The sequence below is a fragment of the Rhea americana genome, unplaced genomic scaffold, assembly GCF_003343005.1.
Source record: "Rhea americana isolate MKP2758 unplaced genomic scaffold, rheAme1 scaffold_31, whole genome shotgun sequence".
NCBI lineage: Eukaryota > Metazoa > Chordata > Aves > Rheiformes > Rheidae > Rhea > Rhea americana.
This window is the reverse complement of record NW_028186435.1, coordinates 4,359,839-4,383,163: the sequence shown is the minus strand read 5'-3', so window position 1 is coordinate 4,383,163 and position 23,325 is coordinate 4,359,839. Positions and strand designations below refer to the sequence as shown.

Here is a 23,325-nt window from a genome sequence, read left to right as displayed (position 1 = left end):
AAACATAATTTCTCTTCCAAACAATATTGTCACTCTCTTCCGGCCTCTTTTAAGTTCTCCTGTTACATTACCAAGAAAGAAGGCAGTTTTAGGCTGTCAAAATTCACATGCTGCCAAGGTTTTCTTCAAGCTCTCCATATGCATTTGGCCTCCTGTCACACTTTAAGTGCCTTCACAATTCCTTCCATGTGCTTTTATATTCACCTGACCACTACGGACTGGATCAGTTTGCGGCCACATTTAGCACTCAGCTTAAGTGCTCAGTTCATATGCATTTTTACACACAAAAATGGCTATTCCTATTTAAAGGGTACTGTACAATAGCACTTAAACTAACTCCCAGGATTGTGGATGGTGCATAAAGCGACAGTCCAAGGCTTACAAGTAGTAATAGTCTCTTGTTTTAATTGCACACGTGGACAAATCCACAGAGAGTCTTTTTTTTAATTCTGCTCACTTAGATGCTCTCCAGCATAAGACCAGGAAATTGGGACAACTCCAGTACAACATCACACCAGACAGGGATTTTGAGGCCAGTTTGGCCCCTTGGTTTTATGTCCCTGGAGAACAATTTCACCACCATGATCTCTGTTGCCCAAATGACCAGTAAAGGAAAAAGATTTCAACGGAGCCTACAGCTCAGTGGGCACAGAGGAGCAAAGGATCCTGCTTTCCTCTGCTCAGCTTGAGCAAAGAGCACTGCTTGCACCTAACTTTCTTCCTTGGAACAGGAAATATCTCAGCCTGTCTACTTAGGAACAGTCTCCTGCCTAGAAACTGAATTAGGTCCTGATTCAAGTTCTCAGGATATCTGGGGTGCTGCCTTTCTCAATGAGCATAAAGCATTTCTGTGCTATGTATTCTGTACCACTTGGGGAGAGACATGTACTGAGGATTGAGGTAGAAAATAACAAAAGGATGTTGATGGAGAGAGAGGTGTATAATGATTTGATTCTTCCAGCTTCTGTATCTTCCAACATTTTCCAACTCTGAATTACAGCAGCTCTTGCATTCTAGATAAGAGCTATCATAGCACATTTGCTTAGTCACAGATCATTCAGCAATACAGCAGTCAACTTGTTGTTTTCATCTGTTTTTCTTTTTAGAATTACAACTACAGAATTGCAGGGGGGAAGTTTCTCCTATTTCTACTGAAAAGGAGTCTTTAGAAAGAGCAATCCCAGACTTGCAAACATTTTCACATCCCACTGGCATTCAGAAAATACTCTTGGGGGCAAACAAATAACTGAATTGGCCATCTTTTGCATTAAAAAAACAAACATAAATATCCTGCAGAAGACTAATGGATGTTAAAAGCATGTTGCAGTCATGAGGAACATATGACAGATGTTTTCAGAAACCATGTGGTTTGCTGGATAGAGCCCTCTATATCAGCAGCCAGCCAAACTGCATGTGGCTCTGTCAGTTCCCATGCAGCTTGCTCATTTTGTGCTGTTACCTCTTCCTCTGGCTTGCTTTTCTCCACCTAGAAAAAGCACTCTAGTTGTACGCACTCAGAAACTCAGCTTTTTCGTATGTTTATGCCATTCCTCTTGGCCCATGACGGCCTCTTTCCCACCCTGCCATCTCAGTCGCGGTACAAAAAAAAAATGGAAGAGGGTTAGAATACATACACTGAAGAGACACAGATGGTGAAAAATCATAGTTACAATCAATTTATTGACCTACTGAACTCAACCACAATCAATGATAATTGACTGCTCATTTATTAAGCATCTGATTAATCATTTATTAGCCCTTTATAAACTATTTACAAATGTAACCTGAACACAGAGTGTGACCAAGGCAGTGTGATAAATGCTATTTATCTGCCCAGTAGACAAAATACAAAACCTCTCCAAGTTAAAGAGAGGCAGCCCAGTGGCACGGACTTACCTTTCTTCCAGCAAGGCTTCCCTTCATTATCACACCCATTTTTCTATAATTACACCAACACTGTCACTCCTTTAACTCACCTCAATATTCCAGATATTTAAATTGGATAACAGGTCCCAATGGAAAATGCCTCTCTCATCCACTCCACTGAATCCATAACCAGCCGCATTGTTGACTGCATCTGCTGCAATATCAAAGCAGAACTGGTCAAATCAGACTGCTGGAGGAGCTGTTTTTTCTTACAAGCATGGCACTAAACACACATTTAAACCACCGTTACAGCAATTAACACCCTTGCTTTCAAAGAGAGGCTTCTTGTTGGCAAAGACACATTGCTCTAAGGCAGTACAAGAGAGTTGTTTCCTCAAGGGAAAAAAAAAAAAAAAAAAGAAACTACCTACTCTGTGGGCAGAAGAAATAAAATAATAAAATTAACTAAAAAAAGGAAATAGTTTTTCTTATTTTCTCATCATCTGTTTGAGATAATAATTCATTTTATAACAACTCCTGTAAATCTGTTTTCCTCAAAAGGGTACCTGAGGTGTCACAGTGCTTTCCAGAATTCAGAAATACTGTACTGTCTCAAGAAMATCTTTACCATTTCTGTTAAGACTTCTGACAGGGCTGTTCCAATTAAGATTTTTATTCATGCTTTCACACAGAGCCTTTCGCTAATCTTGTTGCTTAGTGCCTTGCTAAAGTACTCGGCCATCTCTGAAAATCAAATATTAAGTAGCCCCAATTACAGACTTAACTACTTCAAGTGCAAACAGAAGCTCGGGTAATGGTAGGCATTTTCACATGCTGTGGTCCCTCTCTTGTTCTGTCGCAGGGAAGCACAGTGAAGCACAGGACAACACCACTGGCTAAAGGTCTTGCTCTTTCCCAGGGTGAGAGTTGGCTATTTCCCTTCTCAGCCTTGCCTGGGAGCCGTCTGATCCCTAGGCCTGCACTRTGAGACCCTGCTTTCAGCGTGCCCTGCCAGAAATCCTCTCTCCATGTACTACGAAAACAGGAGGGATTCATTATCTCTGAGTCACAAGATTCAACAAACACTAAGGATACCGGAAGAAAGAGGAAAACAAAAATATAGGTCATTGCTAGATCATGCTAGATCATTTACAAAATACAAGCCTGATTAAGCTAAGCTTTAAAAAGGTCGGCATTTCTTTCCTGAGAATGAACACTCACTTTGCTTTGTAAGTGCTATGAATATAGGCACTAGAATGAGAGCCTAATGTAAAAGCAATGGTATTAATATAAAAACAAACAAACAAATAAATAAATAAATATTTTTTTTAAAGCAGCCTTCCCTAACCTGAAACCTTCCCTTTATTTTCCGCATTACTGACAGGCTAGATTTCTAGATTTTATTGAGGGAAATAAAGGTCTCAAAGCTCAATTCTCTCCCTGTTTAAACACAACCGTCTGACACTGTATCCACCTCAAGGCCCACCAGAGCCTCGCGGGGGGATCCGCAGGGAGCCGCTCAGCCCACGCAACCCTGCGCCGCTCCGGAGAGCGGAGCCGCTCGCAGCTGCAAGCGCAGAGCGGAGGGTCCCCTGCGCTTGCTCCTTCTTGCTCCAAGGGTAACACAGGACCGTTCAGCGCTTCACGGCCACGAGTAAGAAATCACAAACCCAGGGGCGCGGGACCGCGGCCGATCCGCAAGCCGTTTCGGGGCAGGGCGGAATCGCCCTGGACACCCGCGTCCGTTCCAAACCTCCTTCCCCGACAGCGCCGGGTCAAGCTCGCGGCTAAGCTCCCGCGATTACCGCCAGCGCCGAGCGCGGTTTCTCTCTTTAATAACRTGCTTTTAGTCAACTAGAAAGACAGAAAAATTGCAAGCAACAACTCGATATTGTTCCCACAAAAATAAGTTTCTGAGCAAACAATTCTTCATCCCAAAGGCGTTCCTAGCCCACACATGCCAACCCCGTGTTGGCTGTTTCCCTCAATCTGTCATTTTTATTCCCAGTAGTTTAATCACAGCCTCACAATTAGTTTCCCTGGATCTTTCCATCCTATCTCAGTGGTATACTTTTCACTTTCAATTGTACGCATCTGTGGTACGCTTTCAGGATCTCTTCTACTCACAAAATCTTGCAATACCAGCAAAGAAGGATTTGACTCCTCACAGATTGATGAAAAAGTGATTTTTAAAAGGAGGAAAGYAAAATGGAAAATATTTATTGCGGCCACAAGTCTAGTTAGGCTTCCAGCTCTAAAACCAACGAAATTTGCTTCTCTCTGATGAGCTCTTTTCTTTCTCTCCTCCTTTTCATAGCAGAGACTCTTGGTCCTCCCCACCACTTCCGCCGCTGGTCCCCAGGCCCCTCTTCCAATCGCTCAGAGCTCATGTGTGTACAGGACCATACCACACCAAAACAAACGCTAACTTCATCTCCCACCAATTACACAGCTTTTTAGTACAGATGCATGGGTGAAAGTTTTCCCCACAGTGAGAGAGAGAGGTCTGTTCACACTTGTAACATGCTTGTTACATACGTCTRTCACTTACTTGTAATCCTGAGCCAGGATTACCTCTTAATCCTACTGACCAAAGTGGCAAATTATGGAAAAAAGCATTAAAAAAAAAAAAAATCAAGGCTTAAAAGGAAGCAACCATTTTATTTTTCCTAAAAATACCTGTAAAAATAATTCCAGTATAATTATAAAGGATCATGTAAGAGGAAATTGTTATATTGACTTAATCTGCTTTTCAACATCYTAGTCACTAAAATTCCAGAGACTAGGAATCTCTAACTGGTAGAAAATCTATGCAAATTTTTCAAAACCTTTGATGTCTACCCACTTCAGAAGGCTTCACTGCCTAAGGAACATGTGTATGTCTCCCATAAAAATTATAGGTCTAGGGCCTGTTTGTTATTCTTTCAGACCCATATCCCCACATTTACAAACTGATTTATCACTGACAGAAKTAAGCGACACAGCCAGACTTACCTAACGTCCATGCAAAGTAATACTTTGGCTTTGCTGCCTGTGTAACAACATACAGGTAACCAAGTCTTGACAAGAAGGATGTTTTCTCAAGAAATTCATTATCAACAATATATGCCACAGGGAAGTTCTTGGTAAGTGTTAAGAACAAAACTAGAGATACAACTGTGATACACAGCTTGTACATCACTGCTCCCTAAAAGGCACAAAGGACAATGAAACATTCATTAGAAGTATTTACTTTAAGGGGGGGGGAGAAAAAAAGAAAAGCAGTGCTCACCACATATGAAAAGAATGTGATTCAAGAGCCAATGCAGTTAGCAGCAGCAAAGGCCATGATAATTAATTTAGAAGAGGTGACAACAAGAAGGCCAAAGACCACGGTTAAGTATAATGTGGCTTACTGAACTATCTGTCCATGGGTATAAAGGAGAATAAAGTCAAAGCTGGTCTTCACCAGAGAACTACAGCTTGAACTTCACCAGAGACTCTTAGAAGTATTTAAACGGAGGTGTGAGGGAAAACACAACTGAAGTCCATGGAAATACCACCACATGAGATAGGAACCAGATCTGTATAGGCACATGCTCCACTTTAGAGAAGGCATTCTGCACTCACTTAGGAAGCTACATTTTCAGTGTTGCCTTAARTTAAGGTAGAGAAATCTGGTTCTCATGTTATCCTGCCATACAAGAAGCAACTTATAAGGTGGTCTTCAGGGAACATAAAAAATAAARCCCCCCAAAATAGTGTTAAACTTATCCATTTCAGCCTTTTAAGTGAAAAATGAACTCTGAGTCATCTTAAAGTGTGAAACTCTCTTGAAAAGGATCTAGGCAGGCTACAGTTTCTGATCAGCCATGATTCCTGTACTCCTRGTATCTGCTGTATTACAGGCAGCGTTCAGCTTTTCCTCCTGATAAGATGCTCTGTTTTCTTTCTTYTCTTTTTCTGGAGCTGTACCGCACTTCAGAATTATCAGAACTTGCAGAACATTCCCAATCCTCAACAGAAGACGCTCATTAACAAATGACCTGTTTTGCAAGCAAACACACTCTGGAAATTCAAGAGAAAGGCACTACCTCCTTCACCCTTGACTCCATGATAAAAAAACCCAAAACAAAACAAAACAAAACAAAAAAACAGCCATTTCACAGAAAAAACATACAGTAACATTTACTGGGAAGATAATCCAAAAATGGCTTTTCTTCTTATAACTATGAGGATCATGTACAAAGCTGTACTCTCCTGCCCTTTAGAATAAATCTTTGTCAATTTAAAACTTACAGTTGGAGATGGATCAGGAAGTCTGTCATAACCCTTCTGCTTCCAGTTCACTTCCAAGAGTTTCATGTGCACGTGCCTTCCTTCAATGAAGGCTATGTAATCCTTGTAATTGCTGCACGGCCCAGCTATGATGCTCATAAAATTGAGGAGATAACTTAAGTACTCCAGTAAAGAAGGTCTGGTCCTGTGAAAAACATCCACACAGAACAAAACTAAAAAACAAGGAAAAACATACCAAAAGCTTTTATGGGCGCTGTTGGTTATCCTGTCTGTTTCAGTCCTCACCTCTCTCCTCCCTCCCACCCAGCTGAAAACTCAATTAATTTATTTTGGAGAAGATGATGCACTGCCCCTCTCATATCCCAGTAATGACTGGCAAGTGGCAGTCAGGACAAGAACAATGCAAAAGTACTTAAATGACAGGTAAACAAAATGCTACTGATCTGAAAAGTTGTAATCATATTATTAGAAACATTTTAGTTAAAAATACTCACACATTTAAGTATCTGCTCTCAAACCGATTTGTAACATTTGAACAGGCCACCAGAAACAGCAGTCAGGAACTGATAACAGTTTTTGGACATTTGTCCAATACSGCATGGACTAGTAACGGCTGGCAGACCACAAGCTGAATAACCCTAGACTGACCAAGCTGTGCAATGCAATGGTTTGCATTTTTATGCAAACTATAAGGCAGGAAGTGTTTAAGGCAATGACTGTCAATGTGAGAGAAGTTCTCACCCACCTCTTCTCAAAGCAGGTGCCTGTACAGCTCAGCCTTTTGAAAAATGGGAAGTATGATATTAAAAGTATGGGAACAGAATGAAAAGTCACTTTGTCCTACTGTGCAAATAAAGGAAGTAATTGCCTATATTGCATCATGAACAGGAAAAGGAAGCAAGAGGAAAAGAAACACATAAATCAAAAGACATCTGAAGATGAAAAGCAAAGAAAGCAATCTTGTTCATTATTTCCATTTTGCTAGTGCATATGCCACAGTTTTTTTTGAGGATTTTACTGTTAAATGTTAAACGGAGAAGATCCACTGTCAACACCACAGGTTAGTAGGACTTTAAAAAAAATAATTAAAAAAAAAAGACATACAGGCTTCTCAGCCTTACTACAGTTTCGAAAGTGCTAGGTTTGCTTTATTTATGTGACAGAAGATGCCACCATTTGAATTCTGCATTCAGATGCACAATGCTTTCCATGAATTTGCTGATAGTCACCAGTCAAAGTCAATGAGCACTCCCCAGTCAGGAATAGAAACTAGGGTATTGTGTTTAAAGATTCTCCTGCCCAAGGTACAGACAGACATGCATAAACTAAAACCCACGTAAAATTAATTCAGACTAAACCACAGATTTTTTAGCAGAAAATCTAAGCAATAGTTAAACATTTGCTGTTTCCTACTTTTATTCTGAAGCGGAATTAGTTTGAATAAACAGTTGGCTTAGCCAGGGATTTTGTGCTTTCACTCTGCTGGTTATTGTAGATGTTAGTTTCTGAATGACATGTTCTCTGATGAAACCATTTGCTAGAAAGATGCAGTAGGCGGCAAACAATTTGGGGGAAGGATCATCTTTTTGCTCTTCAAAGTCAGTTCCATGATTTGGGCTTCTGAGCTCTACAGTATGATTAAAAATAAAGCCATTAGTTTCAACTCAGATTCTGCACATGGTGGGTGGGGAGACATGAGCAATGCACGAAGGAATGTACAGAGGATGAGTGAGAAACAAAAACAGACCAAGAACAGGAGGGAAGACAAAAGGCTGTATTACAAAAAGGGATTTAAAACTCTTTAGTTATGATTTGCCTGCCACTGACACTTGAGCTATTGGCATGGACTTTTATGTTATGAGCTCATCTACTGTACAAAGGAAAAAAGTCTGTTTAGTGAGAATTTGACCAGAGCTAATCAAATGGTCACATGGGCCCAGTGCAGTTCAACATTATGTTATGAGTCTTAAAAATAGGCACACACAGCTACGGGTCAGAGCAAAAGTTATATAAGCCTTCCTACAGGGTTTTTTGCTTTTCAAGAAACAACTCCCTTCTTACTTTCATAATCTCATAGGCAGATTTTTCTGATGGTTCAATTTTCTGCCTTGCCAACTAAGGAAACAATTTCCCTGGGCCTACACAAATACTTCATGGTGAAAATCAGTTACAACTGTAACAGTAATTCGTCCCAAAAAGAATTCACCTTCATCTTGCACTTCCATTAAAACAGGAAGTCAAAAGGGGGGAGGTGGAATGGTAGGGGTAGGGCTAGGGAAAAAGACAGATGCTTGAATACATAAGCATCATGTTATCTCCCTCTGAAAATGAGAAGACTAGTCACATTAACTTGAAAGACCAGAAGTATCAATTTTATGGACGGAGATAGGAAAAACAAAATTTCAGGGTCCGAGAATTATGGCAGAGAAAGTCACCTTTTGAAGTGTCAGAGTCCAGCCAAAATGTGTTTGTACTATGCAGCAGTGTGGTGACAGATGAGGAATGTTTTACTGTGGGAAAAYGGGAATAATGTGGATAGAATGAAGATGACAGCTGAAAAGTCCATATACGACAGCCCTAGTCTGAGTATTAAGGAACTGATTCAGCAAAGACCACTTTTGTTGCGGAGGGGAGCGGGGGGAGGGAGGGGTTAAAAAAAAAATGAATATAGTAGAGAAGCTATGTTCAYGTAAGGTGGGCATTGACAGCACCATTACAAAAGCAGTTACAATTGCTCAAGAAAATAGAAAAAGTAGGTAGCTCTTTTTTCCCATCATGGACTAGAAAAAAAGGTAGGGAACATTTTCATGGCTGTGCTATTAAGCTGGTACTGACATCATAAGGGAAAAGAAAAAGAAAACCCTAAACTTCTTTACTGAGATTAAACACAAATCAAGTGGGGAATTAAATTCTTACTTTACAGCAAGTCGATTTTGCTCTGCAGTGAGTTCCTCAGCTTGTCGCCCTATTCCTAGAAAGAAATAAAAATCACATTAGAGCCTTCCAAAAGCTAAGCACAGAAAGCCATCACCAAGCCTTATGTTTCTATCCCACAGATAAGTTCCTAAAACTACAGGCTTCAGGGATTTTTTTGTGAGAGGCAGTGGTAATATAGTTCCAACTTTTTAACTTTGAGGTCAAGTCTATTCATACTCTACCCTACTTCTTTACCCCGTTCCCCACCTCATTGCCCCTTTCTCACCCTGCTGTGCTTTCAGTAGTCATCATAGCATTCCTGCACACACAATGCGCCTTGCAATGCCACCAACTGGTAGCAACCCCCCAGCAGCCTCTACTAACAACCCTGTGCTGGAAAAACCTCCGTTCCCAGAAGCTGCTGGCTCATTTAAGCACAAGCCTCCCGCTGACTCCTTGCTGAGAAATGGAGCATTTCACAGCAGGATGACTGGGCAGGGGAAGAGAAATRGGCTCTCAAGAAACAGAAGCTCCACTAGTGCAAACTAGCAGCCTAGCTGTCTGCTCCTGGAGCAAGCCTAAACACACACATCAGTAATAATTGGGAATTGTACAAGGTCCAGACTGGAAGGGCAATCTCCCGTTGAGCTCATGAGACCTTTGGGGCCAGAGGTAGGGCACAGACTCGCTGCCTCAAGAAATCTATGGAAAAATCTTGTAGGAAGGCAAGTGTGTAAAGACCAAATACTTTAAAGCCTTCATTTTAAATCTTTAGTTGGGCACACTGTGAGGAATCCCACCAACTTCAGTTCAGCTCACTGCCGGATGAGTCACAACGCGATGCTGAACACGCATATACACATCTTCACAAGAACAGGGCCTTGGCATCAATTAACACTGATGTTCTCAATGTATTGGCTACAATTACTRATAGACCTGTATGCACATACACTTAAGTTCCATTTCCTAAAAAGACTCATGATAAGCTGTTCATTTCCATTCTCTCTCCTCTATTTACATGCTGGAAGGGTGCAAGTTCCAGCAAAAAAATTAAGCATTTAGTTACTTAAAGGCCTGKGTATTTTGTTCGCCTTTTTCCATTTATGGACAGCTGCATTAAATTTTTACAAATTGAGATTTCTCACTAGTGCTTGAACTGCAAGCTGCCTCCGTTTGATCAACTGTTCCATATATGGATGTTCACAACACAATGAGCCTCTTCCACCATAATTAATTTTTAGGATTTCTATTTTGTTTGAAATGCTCCTACCTCTGCTGTTATGTCTTCTCTGTCTGTTCGCTTACCTCCAAAATCCTAAGCGTACATCTAGGCTGTACACCACGATGGCATGCAGCGACACCTGAGCTGGTTAGCTTAAATAACAGAGGCAGAGAAGCCCCAGCAACATGCAGGTCAATGATAACGTCAGTTAGTCCCTGCGGAGCTTCGAGCTGCACCTGCTATCATCTGCTCAAAGTATCAAAGACACTCATGTAGATCCAGCCTGTAAAAAAACCCAGCCTCAGCAATCTGTAGTGTGGCCACCACCTAAATTCTAGGTCATCACAACTCTAGAGCCAACTACGTAGTCACCCAAGGCTTAACCTAATGGKCCTCAGACCACTGGAAGTCCACACTGCAACAGCAATAGACATGAGCAGTAACAGTACTGAAGACAACTGATATTTCTAGCCTTCACACCATACTAGAGACAAGGAGAATAATAACGCTCCTTAACACAGCACAGAGTGAGGCCGAAGATAACATTATTTTACCTGTAACTGAGCCTTTCCCTGCACAGGGAAAAAGCTACTGAATTCCAACTCTCACAATTCACAAAGGGTTGTATCACTGAATATTCCAGTGATAGTACAGTTGACTACACTGATATTAATTCCTGGACCTATGTATTAAAAAAAGAGGCTAGATTTTAGTCTAAAAATCCAAAACAACTTCAGAGAGCTCAATGGAGATGCACAGTAATGCCCAAATAGCTAATACAGAGACTAGCTAAAATCAGAATTGGSAAACAGAAGGAAAGGAATCAGCCCCCAATAGGGAAACAGTTGTCTTCAGTTTTGCAAGGACAGCTGATTCTAGAGAACTGATCAAAACCTGAAATAACTTGTTTTCCTCCACAAAGCATTTTTCTTCTTCGTGTAGAATAACTCACTGAACTACGTTAATCCACTCCATAATTCAACCAAAGGCGGCACTGGAATAAAAATGCTGTCTTCAGGACATGGGAAGCGATTTCTTTTCTTACCATCATGGAGCTGGCATGCAAGTGTTGTGATCTTCTGTGTAATTATCATCAAGGGACTATAACAAAGACAGAAACAACAATTATATGTCTTTTAATACAAATTATAACCTGTCTTTTCAATTTAATGTCTTTAAAAAGCATAACAGTATTCGCAACCAGCCAAAAATACCCAATTAAAACTGAAGGAGGAACATGGTCAGAACACAATTGCCTGGGCTCAGAACTAACCCACAGTAATTTGCACTGCAACTTCGAACCAGTAAGTGCACACAAGGCCTTATTTTACATCTCTCCATCCTGCAGCAGTACAAATTATAATCCAGAAGAAATCACACCACTCTAAGAAATCCCATCTTCTGCAATCCATTGGGCTCCCTTTTGTGCAAAGACCAAGCTCAAGCCTCRTAGGATGCAAAGCTGGAGGGCGATACTGCTGTATCTGACTTCCCTTATGRTTACTCTCCCACTGTTCAGCTCCTCACTGTCCTAAACCAGTGTCAGCTCTGCACATACATACATCCTTACTGATAAAGCACAAATATCAAAATAGCTGTTGGCACAGCACACGGTCTCCCACCTGTCTCCTGGCCACACGACCACCTGAGATCTACAAGCTCCTGAAAACATGAGCTGGCTCCGAGGCTGCAACAGGGAAAGTTGCGTGCCCAACAGGCAGGGACACTGGCCAGTCCCTCATAGGCAGAGTCTCTATTGGTGCTAACTGCTGTTTGCATACAACTTTTAAGCGCTATGGAGCCCTAAATGTAAAACTCAGCATTYGACACCTGTCCCCTGGAAGGATCCATGCCAGGAAACATGAGTGAAGAGCACCCACTAATGCTGCCTCTCCCCATCCTCTCTCCCCAACACGTACAGCTCAGATCTCCATCTAGCAACTAGGACCTTCATAACTGTAATAGTCAGGAGGTGTAAATTAATTATGCAAAGAGCATTATTTATGGTGACCATATATAAAATCAGTTTCACAGAAAAGATAAGATAAGAAAAAAGGTGAGGTAAGAAAAAATAAAGGTATATTCAACTATATCTCTGTCTAACATAACAGTTTAATATTACAGGGATTTTCAAGAGATTCTAAATCATCRTTCCTCAAACTGATCTACTGTCTAAAATCAAGTATAAACCCAAAGGCTAAGACTGTTTGCATTCCCATTATCCCACTGTGAAAAATCAAACTGATTTTACAGATAATTAATATGCTGAGCATAGTAAACACAAGAGTACTAGATAAAGATATTCCTTCATTGAAAGTCATCTCTACTTTTTTGTATTAAATGTGGCTGACATCTTTCAAGCATCCACATGTAAATCTGTGCRGATAGATTTCTGTTTTCTACCCTAAAACAGAGAATATGCAATAGCAACTGATTTCTTAATAGAAAACTATTTGTACAGTTTTAGYAAATTTCTCTTGAAATGTCGATATAAACATAATGCTAACATAATGTTAGTATTGCACCTAAAACCCAGAACCAGATTGGGTATACACAGATCTGGAAGGCAGCTGTGCCACCAAGGCTTTTTGGGGCATCTAGAGTTCTGATGCCAGCTAAAAAATGGGCAAATCCAGTAATGATTTTCCATYGTCCAGGACTGTTAAACAGTGTTACTATATTTTTTCCAACTCGTCTTTCAATTTTTTTTCCAGTGAAAAGTTTCTTATAAAGCACTTTCCCCATTATCTTAAACATCCTATTTCTCCAGATGGGTTTTCCCATTCAGACAACATTTAGCTTTCCTTTCAAAAATACATAAATCCCAAAGCTTTAAGCACAAAAAGAAGGGTTTTTTTTAATCCTTAAGAAAGACATAGGTTCTCAATGAAAGAGCAGTTCTACTGCAAACACAGATTTTTTTTTTTATTTTGTCAATGCTTGACCCTTTAGCTTTACAGTCGAACACTAACACTTAGTTAAAACTGGTTCAATTTGTCACATATGTTTCCCTCTAACAGCAAACACTTCATGTTAAAACTGAAATGGGTAACTTTAAACCTCAGGCTCAGAGCCAAAACTGTGGGCCTTTAAGTGCCTAAATCTAGATAGATGTCTTCGAAAATTGGGCCCCCCACCGTAAGCCAGAGAGAACCAAAATGCAAACAAATCTGATGTGCTGATTAATCAAGGGAAGCACAAGCGCAGCCGGCATTAAAGCCGTACAAYGTATAAACACGGAGGAGAGAGAGGTTCTTTTTAGCTATATTAGGAATTCAGAGTCATTCCTGGCACGTTGTAACTCAGTGGAACAAGTCTAATCAGAAAAGAGGTCCAGCCTGGCCCCCTGGAACAGTGACCACAGAAGTGACACTGCTGACGCTGGGGGTAGCAGGGTGACCCACAACCTATCTGAAATACCTCCAGTTCCCTCTCCTGCTGGCATCAGAGAGGAAAAAAAAAGCAAATAGGACAAGTCCTCCAGACTCAGGCTTGGCATAGTCCCCACAGGGAGGGGGAAACCTGCTGTAGKAAAGCAACCCACAAAACGATCGAAACCCTTCACGTGACTGAGACCAGGTAACATTAAACCTTTCTGGAAAGGGTACACAAGGTTTCAGGTGAACAGGGAACATCCTCCTCCTCCCTCGCCTATCCGCCTTTAAGCGATTACGATTAAAGCCTAGTGATACTGAAGTACTAAATTGCCATTTCTGTTCAGCCATTCAGGTAACCTCTGATTTTAAACAGCAATAAAACATTGATTAAGTTAATGCATAAAATGCAACATCTTATCACACATGGTTACGTTTTTCTCTGACRTACACTAATATTTTAAACCTTTGACTCTACTGGAAAAGTTGTAAGAGCTACAAACAAGAAGGGGAGTTAAAAGTCTATCTCCCCAACATCTTTTTACTCCTGACATACTCCTGACAAAAGAGATGCACAGGTTCTCGGGGTGGCATGAAGTATTAGGTAGAAATAAAATAAATATATAAATAATATATAATTTTATATAATATATAAAAGTTTGAAAAAGAGAGAGAGAGGCCATCTACCTACTAAACTTGCATTTAGAGATGAAGCTCAAAGATCTAGTCGTAGGAGCAAGGCATTGGGAACAGTACGYGTACTTTTAGAAGCCTAGACCTCAGACCCGGTGAACTCCACCCACCCCCCAACACCTTGCAAACGCTTTGCAGCTACACGCTAAGCTGTCCGATTCCACAGCCTCTCCTCTTCGKCCATCATACTAAACACCACGGCTACGAACTGTGACAGAAACACCAAATTGGACTGACCGGTGGGGTGACCCCGTCTGCGTTTTCTCTGCTAGCTAAGAGTTTAGCCTCAGGTGGCTGCTGCATCGTACCTCCTACACACAGGACATAGGGGCCAAGTTTTAATTAAGAATCAAGAAATTGTCCCAGGGAGTCAGTAATGAAATAGTAAATTCCAACAAAYAGAGAAATAGCATCTGTACCTAAAGTTTGACACCTTGAAAAACAGTGGGACAAGACAAAGATGGGACAGTTTACAGAGGATKTTGAATATAGGTAAAGGTTTTTGTCCTCACTAGTTAAATCTTCTAAAGGAAAACATATCAGTTAAAAATCATTTTAAACATGGCTTGTCCCAAGAAAATAAATTTGCCTGGAAGCATAGGTCTGGGGAATGAAGTATGTCAGCATCAGTTTGCAGCCTACCTCGGGGATCCTCTCCGTATCTCAGAGGGGATCCTGTGGTAAGCCCAACTGTAATAGTTGCAAGAGAAAAGCCATTTCCCAAGCAGTGTCTGTCTGACCTGAGCTAATCCCACAGAGGAGGCTGGCACACATGAGCTAGAAATAGTTTCCACTGACCTGATTTCACTAGGAGAGTAGGTGGAGTCAAAAGGCTCATTGCAGACAAGAGCCCAAACCAGCAAACATTTATTTCAGGTTTATCTGTAGAGCCTTGAAATCCGTATGGAAACCTCCCCCCGGGAGCCCCTGCTATGGCAGTGACCAGTGACGGCAGCGCGGAGGCGGCCACTGGGCCAGGACACCACGATGTCTCGCTGACAACAGGTTGTTACTTCCCGTTGCAATAAAAAAGCCACAGATATGCTGAAGCATGCAGGGGAGCAATATTTCATTAAACATGCTGATACCTCCCAAACAATTTCCAACTTGCTTCAAGGTGGGTTTTTTCTCTTTCTCTCTCTCTCTTTTTTTTTTTTCCCCCTGTGAAAGCTGATGAACAGYCCTTCTTAGACCTCCAGGAGCAAAATATTTTATTTCAGAGAACACTGATTTCTGGAGAAGCACCTCAGGACACACTAGATATGGAGCTTTCTAGTACTGACTCACTAGCTGAAATTTGGCTAATTGGCAATTCTCATCTTGTGACTCTTCCAGGACTTCTGTGTAACCGATGGTAAGTGATCTCAGTGCAGCTTCCAGTGTATAAAAACTTAGCGGTGGGCATGGAAAAGGGCCCGTTTTCTCTTTCCGGGGCAGAGTTTTATGTGCGGCGTCCTGCCCTGAGCTACAGCTGCTTGCTCTGCACCCACCTCCACCCRCTCTGCTGTCCTGCCCCTGGAGACCTGCTGTAGACCAAAGTCATCCAGAGCTCCTACAACAACTACTGGGAACAGTGTATGGTACTTCATGAGTTTGAAAGATAACATCATACACTGAAAAGACAACGGAGTAAAAACAACCTGCTAAACTTATGGGACAAGTTAATATTTCTGTGTTGAGTTTTAGTGTGGCATTTTAACAAACATCAGAGTACATCYGTATCTGCTTCCATCAGCAAATGTATTTTCATTGTAAAAACTGGCTCTTGTACCTTTGTTCCTGTCTTTTGTGGTTGAACCTAAGCCACTGGGACRGGATAAAAACAGTAACAAAGCATTAACCATCACACAAGAATTCACTGCCTAAAGTGACATTTTTTACTAAAGTATCTGCTTATATGACTTTTCTGGAGAGCTCTTTCTATGACCAGCGTTTTCAAAGTGGTTTGCTAAGAGTGCCATTGTTCTTTTGCATTTGGAGTATAGCTGGTGAGAGAAGACACCCAGCAAGTCCTGGAAAGCAATCTCCATAAAAAAAACTAATGCAAGAGGTACAGGTCTGACATCTGCAGGGAGAAAAAGAATGCTTTAGTCACCCTGACAATTCAGGCTCCAGTCTCTCGTCCAGACTAACACAGGACTGGAATCAGTGCCAGCACGTATGGTGATTTTCACAAACTGAATTTCTTTCTGTAAGKAATGGCACCAAGAAATTCACTGTATATGCATGGTTATTGCTCTCTGGCCCTCCCTGAATGGACTGCAAATACTATGAAATTTTACTCAGACACTGGATGAAATTCAAAAGGAAACTAAAAAGCTCTACGGTCTCAACCAAGCAAAAGATTAAAGCAGACATAYTTAAGTTCATATGGACGAGGAGTTCCTCTGAATTCTGTCCAGATGACCATATGCACAAGGCATTTGCTCGTGTAGTTTGCTAGACTGAAAATATACCTATTAATAATTTCCAAAACCCAAATCAARATCCCTTGATTTTGTTTTAAACTAATCTTTGCCTAAAGCTATAATATTGCTATATTCAGTCTGTGCCTGTGATGCAAAGAAAAAATGTATGTTAGTGTTATCATTTTTATAAAGTCATAAAGAAACCAGGCAACTTACCAGCATAATCCTCTTAGCATAAAGAAGAAGAAATGAGAGAGAGAAAAAAAGAGAGAGAAAGAGTTAGGATTTAATTTTCCTAGGTACGATGCATAAATGCCAAAGCAAAGCAAGCAAAATAAAATACAYATGTTTCTTTCTGATTTGGATTAAGGGGGAAGTATAGTAATAAGTTATTAGTGGTCAAAAATGAATCAAGCTTTCTATGAGAAATCTGCTGAAGAAAATTCCCAAGTTATTTCACTGCATTTTTGTGATAGAATATAGAGAAGTACTTCCAAAAAATCAATTAAAAAAAAATCAAAATTCAAGTGCAACAAACTGGAATTTCTTTCCATSAAAAATCTGTCTTACGGTCTAAAAAAGTGGACATTGTACCTAGCTCCAATGCAACACGTGAAAAAAGAAACTGCTGCAACCAGCTTGAGTATAGCCCTGTTTGTGCGAGTCAGTGAACACAACTATCCTTTGCATAACCGAGAAGAATTAACCAGTCACCACTACAAGTTTCCTTACTTCTTAACCTTGAAGTGATGAGTCACAGTTCAATCTTCCATTTCTGAGTTTACTTAATAYATGACTCAGAAGTTACCTGTTCTTCAATCTCTACATGCATTTTTACAAGCTGTGGTCTCAAAAAGGTGGTGGTGGTGGGGGAGGCAATCAAAAACAAATAGCACCACCAACTGTTACTATGGAACCAAAAAAACAACAGTTGCAAACACAAGTTTGCAAGTTTCCAAACACAAGGATTATGCATGCGAGCTGTTAAGTGCATAAAGCAGGTCATGAGAGTAAACGAGGTATCCTAGCAAATGAGGTATCMTAGCTTTCAGCACAGAAACTGAGAAACGTTCATTTAACATCCGCTTCATCACTTTAGGGAACTGATGCTGGAAAGCTGACAACACCAGGACTGCTTATACGCCTAGCTGATGTGGATTAGTACTTCCTCCTTGCAATTGGGTATCACCAGAAACATACAGGATAACTGAGACCTCAAATACAAATCAGTCAATTGCAGGCTTTTTGCTCACTTTTAACAATTCCCTTCAGTTCAGCAGTTCTCACTATTAGAGTATTCTCAGCAGCATTCACCCAGCAGGCTGGGAGGCTGGAGGGAGAAGTGCATTGCTCTGTGGATCCTGACTTGGTTGTTTCTGAAGCTCCGAGATGTTTTAGGACGTCCTTCTAGCTAGGAGCCTGTTTGAAAGCTACCAGACTGCCRCATGCAACATCCGCGGAGTCATCAGTCATGGGACACTGCAGCAGAGGCAGCTGAGCTTCTGCTGATACAGGGCGACACAGTGGTGAGGACACATTTTATCTCTTTGGGTCATAACACCCCAGGAGTATGTATAAGGCCCCAATGGAAACATATTATTTACAGCCAAGAAAAACAGATTGTAAGACAGATTTATAAGATTGACTTGGGTTTGAGCACTTTGGATTTTAAGTTTTTATTATTATAGTGTTTTCATTTATTCTTAGTTTTTTTAAAAAACATGAAGATATGCTTCATATCTGCTCCACATTTTCCTGCCCATTTACTATCTGACAGTTTTCTGTTTGATTGAAGTTAGAAACTGGTTTTTATCTTGAGGTTTCAGGACAAAAGCTTGCAAGAGAATAAGTTTAAGCACTATTCTTCTGGTCCCATTATTATCCTAGAGCTCCTCATTAGATACAAGTAGCTTGCTTTTCATCAAGGGGGCAAAAAAATGCTTCTTAGCCTATAAAACAGTCRTCATTCCTCTTCTTCCACCCTCAAGCTCAGCTGTATCCTTATTAAGTGTCTTCTGAGAGAAACAGCTAATATGCCTCACAGTACATTTCTGAATACTCTATTCAGAAAAGCGTGCTCTCGCAGAGTTCTGCCTCACAGCACACACAGCTATAGCATTCCAGCCCCATTTATAGGCTTCTTGGTATGTCATGCTCATTCACAACATGCTTTTGTGTATTAAAAGAATAGCAGGGAAAAAAATTATAGAACTAAATTTTCTCTAAATGCATAATTTCCCATTTCTCTCCTCTCCCCTAAGAAAAAAAGAAAAAAAAAGACTCAGAAGAACAGATATCATTTTTCCAGAAATGCATTTAAATGCTTAACCCCTGCCCGCAACTTACAAACACACACCCGGACATAAGCACACAGCAAAAAGCTCCAGTTTCCTATTCTACGCCTGTAAGACGACTGCGGCTTGGAAGAGGCATCTATCTACAACTTACTGTTCCAGCTAACAGAGGTTCTTTCATGTTATGTTAATAATTACTCTGCATTCAGACATTCAATTAAACAAGTGGAAAATGGATTAGCACACTGTTTTTAAACTAGGCAGAAATGTGCTTCTGCTCAAAAACAAGATATATAACATTACCTAGCATCTATCTCTGAGACGTGAGGCTCCCTTTCTTTTACAAAGCACCTACGCTTTTTGCAAGACATCCTCTACTGCTTCAGTGAAACCAAACACGGAGAGATTAGAGTTTATATGAAGAACATTGTTCCACCAGAACTGAATRGTAATACAAAGTCGTGCTACTTAAACAACACTCACAACGTGCCCCAGTGGCAGAAACACGGGCACAGGGCGCGAAAGCCGATCCCTTTCTAAGCCGGTTGGGCATRTCCCAGCTCCCCCATTCAGTAACCCCTCAAGTCCTCCTCTCCCACTGACCCAAGTCCCAAGGTGTGKGGGGGGGGGAAGGGACCCTGGAGAACCGCAGAGATCACTGGGGTCGCCCCAGGATCCCTTCCCATGTGCAGGTAAGTCGGAACATGGGAAAGGACAACTCCAGGTCAACGGCTGCGTTTAGGAAGATGGGTAGCTAACAAACTCTACCTTCCTGACTAGACAGCGCCCAGCAAGAAGACAGCAGAAACAATGACTCACTCTGAAATCACAGTATTTGTTCCTTTAACAACAACAACAGAAAGTGCTAAAAAGAAGTTTAAAAGCAAGCGAAATTGCAGAAGCTCCCCAGATAACAATAGAATTATTTTTAAAACGTACTAAAATTATCTAATACCAAATGATACAGGACTCAGCTTGCAGACTCACTCACCCAGAAAAATCTGTAGTAAGAATACCATAGTGAAATATGTATATTCGGCTTATGTGGCACAACGTGAGGTATCCCATAGCTACGACAAAGGAGTACCTAAAAACATAATACACAGAACAGATAGTTACCAACACACGTACCAACAAGAACTGGAATCACTCAGATTGACTTTGGGGCAGTTATTTTTGCAAATTTAGGTTAACAAGTCTGAATCTATGTTACAAGCTCTTGCAAAAGATTTTCAAAGGGGGACTTAYAATTTTGTGTACCCTATTGCAACACAACAGAGAAGACTCTTCATACTGGGGGGTRAGGGGAAGAAATGAGATCATTTCAAGTTGAGTATTTCAGTTTTATGGAGGGTTCCCCACTCCAACATATTATTTCAAAATTGTTGTCAAACTCAGGTATTTGAAATCAGATGATATTTAGTGTGTGTGACTGAAATTATCCATCACCCTTTCTATCTGTAAAGATCTTTTAAATACCTGTACAACCCTCAGGTCTAGCAGAAATTTAAGTATTTCAAGCTGATGCAAAATGAGAAGAGAGAGAGTATCTTAAAGGGAGATAATGACACTGAACCTACTCTTTTCAGCACAAAATGCTGAAGAATGCCTCCTTCCAGCAGAAACAGTCTTTARCTGGAGCTTGACAAATTCACTCCCAATTTTTCCAGGATGACCACAAAAATATGATAGGCAGGATGGTAGTGTGACACTTCCTGTCATAAGGGTTGAACGGTCTGAGGACTRGACATGTTGCAGTGTCTAGGTGGCGCAGATGCAACCTTTCCTACAACTTACTCTCCACACATGTGACAGAGCAGGAAAGAGGATACCAGGGAGGTAAGAAGCAGATGGAAACTTGGAGACAAGATGACAAGTAACAAACCAAGCAGACTAGACAGTGGATGGAGAGCTGGGACCCAAGAATGAAAGGATTACATCATCTAGATCTCAAATGGGCCGAGACCAAGTCCACCAGAGGTCCGTACAGTAGGGGAAGTTAGCCACACAGTCAAGAAGATACGAAGACCTACAGAGGAACCAAACTGTGCAGCCTGCACAGAGAGGAGCCCTAGGAAAGCCGAGTCAACGGAAGCCAGGCAGGTTTGTAACGCACATTACAAAATTGGACCAATCAGGACAAATGAAGTAAAGATGGGAGCAAACATCAAGAGGAAGGGTCAGCAGGTGACTGAAAACGAGCCAGCCTTGGTCAGCTCACGGCTGACTATAAGAGAAATAGGCTTTGCTTTCCTAGRGACCAATAAACTGCAAAGCAAGTGACAGTGAGGGATGTTAAGTCAGAGATCACAATATATCCTGAAGGTCACATGGCTCATGGCAAACAGCTGGATGAAAGGCAGACTAAGGAGACATGACAGCTTCTTCAGGAGGTTCGGAGCAGAATTTATCTATTTTTTCTCAGTCTGGCATCCAGCCCAGCGTCACCAACGCTCTTGGGCTCCTTCTCATCAATGAATGACAGGCATCCCTCCAACAGCAAGCYACCACAGCCTGGCACATGCAACTCTGATAGAGGGGACGAAGCACCTAAAATGAGTCTTGATGCTTAAGCCTAAAGCATGTACACTAAAAAGTGGTGGTCAAGGAGAGACATACTGAATTTCTCCTGCAGCTGAGAACATTGCTGAAGATGCTGAATTAATTCATCAACTTACAGGCYGTCAAGACCAACAGCCTGACCACTGAGCACCCTAGCAGAAAATAGCCAGGCAAAAAASCAGGTAGGTTAAGCTATGTAGTTTATTTCCTTTGCTCACCTTCACTTGCATTTTTAGGGAAAAAGTCCAATTCCTGCTGTTAWGCTTCCTGGGGGTCTTAGGCTGTCCAGATGAACAGCTTACGCTCAAGCAGCTTGAATTTACGTTTATTTTGCCAAATTAATAGTGTAGATGTACTTTGAGTCAGAGAGCTATGGCTAGTGGAATACAGTAGAAAAGACCTAGCCCAATATTCCCAGCCCTCCTAAGGTTTTTCAGCATGTTCAATTGCTATTTCACAGTGATTCAAATCAAAACATGACCATCTCGCAGTAGTAGCTGACAATATTATATAAAGTGGCTTAATTTGTGCTGCAATATACAACAATTTCTCCCATTGTGACTAACTGGCTAAACAGCAAGTGTGAGGGAGTTTCCTGTTGAAACTGCCTGTTTCCTCACCACAACATCAACTTCAAATAAGCTTTGGATACTTGATTTCTGCAGTTCAGTTCTCTGATCCAGAACAGCTACTCTAAACAATCGAAGATACGTTACAAATTGATGGGACTCCCATTTAAGTAGCAGAGAGGAGCCACCTCAGCGAGTGATAAAGAAGGGGAGATGATTGTCAGAGCGTTAGGTCCTCAGACAGCTCTGGCCCTGAAGACAAGCTAAGAAGGGGGTTTGGTTACTGGGTGCAGGCTGCAGTGAATATGGGCATTCATCAGACAGACAAAAGCAGCTACAGAAATGGCCGTGCGGCGTGTAGAGACAGAAAGCACATGCAACACACCCAAACCAACCCAAAGTATTAACTACATGCTCTAAGGGAGGCCAACACAAAAGTAAAGAAGTGGAAATAACTGATAGCTAGTCACTCTAGACTGCTATAAAGGAGCAGTTGTACTCCCCTAAAAAGTCTTAACTATGCAGAAGGGTAGGAGTAAAACAACTCTGCCTGCACAATTTAAAAGGCACTTGCTGAACTATAACAGAGTGTTGTCCCATTTGAGAAGGCCAAATTACTGAGCAGCAAAGTTCTTCCATGTCCACTTCCTATTACCCAGTGAAAGAAGCAGGCATAATTTCCATGTAGTTCTCATTTGTATATCAAAGCGCCTTCTGCCTTTTGCCCAGTGAGGCACTCACTTGATAAAACACTTCAGAAATCCTRAGTGTCTTCTTCCAAGACACCAAAAAGAAGATCTAACGGTCTAGAACTTTTCCTGATGATGCTGCAGTCCTCTGCTTCAAAGCAATGACATACCCAATACTTGCCACTTTTTCAAGCTCAAAGCCCAGTCATGAACGCAAGACTTACCTCATATATCACAAAATTGAGCWGCCAGTGACCTTAACTAAACTGCCTAACTTGAGAGTAACTGGAAAATAGCTAGAGGCCATACAGCAAGAGGGAAAACACATTAAAAGGATTATCAAAAGCCATCCTCAAGGACACAATACCAATGGCAATATGAATTCACAAAGTTTAAGAAATCAGAGGCATGGGCATAAATTGTTAAGCTTGCAAAAGCCTACTTTGGGGCATAG

General features: G+C 41.2%; 1 protein-coding gene across 1 annotated transcript in view; it reads right to left on the bottom strand.

Moving 5' to 3' along the window:
• The window catches only part of MBOAT1 (membrane bound glycerophospholipid O-acyltransferase 1), a 57,075-nt gene that overhangs the window by 10,794 nt on the left and 22,956 nt on the right, over positions 1–23,325 (bottom strand). The window contains exons 4-9 of the mRNA XM_085310034.1: positions 20,043–20,138; positions 11,328–11,383; positions 9,061–9,115; positions 6,145–6,328; positions 4,861–5,053; positions 1,977–2,080 (exon numbers count right to left, since the gene is read on the bottom strand). Coding sequence (XP_085166160.1) covers positions 1,977–2,080; positions 4,861–5,053; positions 6,145–6,328; positions 9,061–9,115; positions 11,328–11,383; positions 20,043–20,138 — 688 coding nt within the window. The remainder of the gene's footprint in view (positions 1–1,976; positions 2,081–4,860; positions 5,054–6,144; positions 6,329–9,060; positions 9,116–11,327; positions 11,384–20,042; positions 20,139–23,325) is intronic.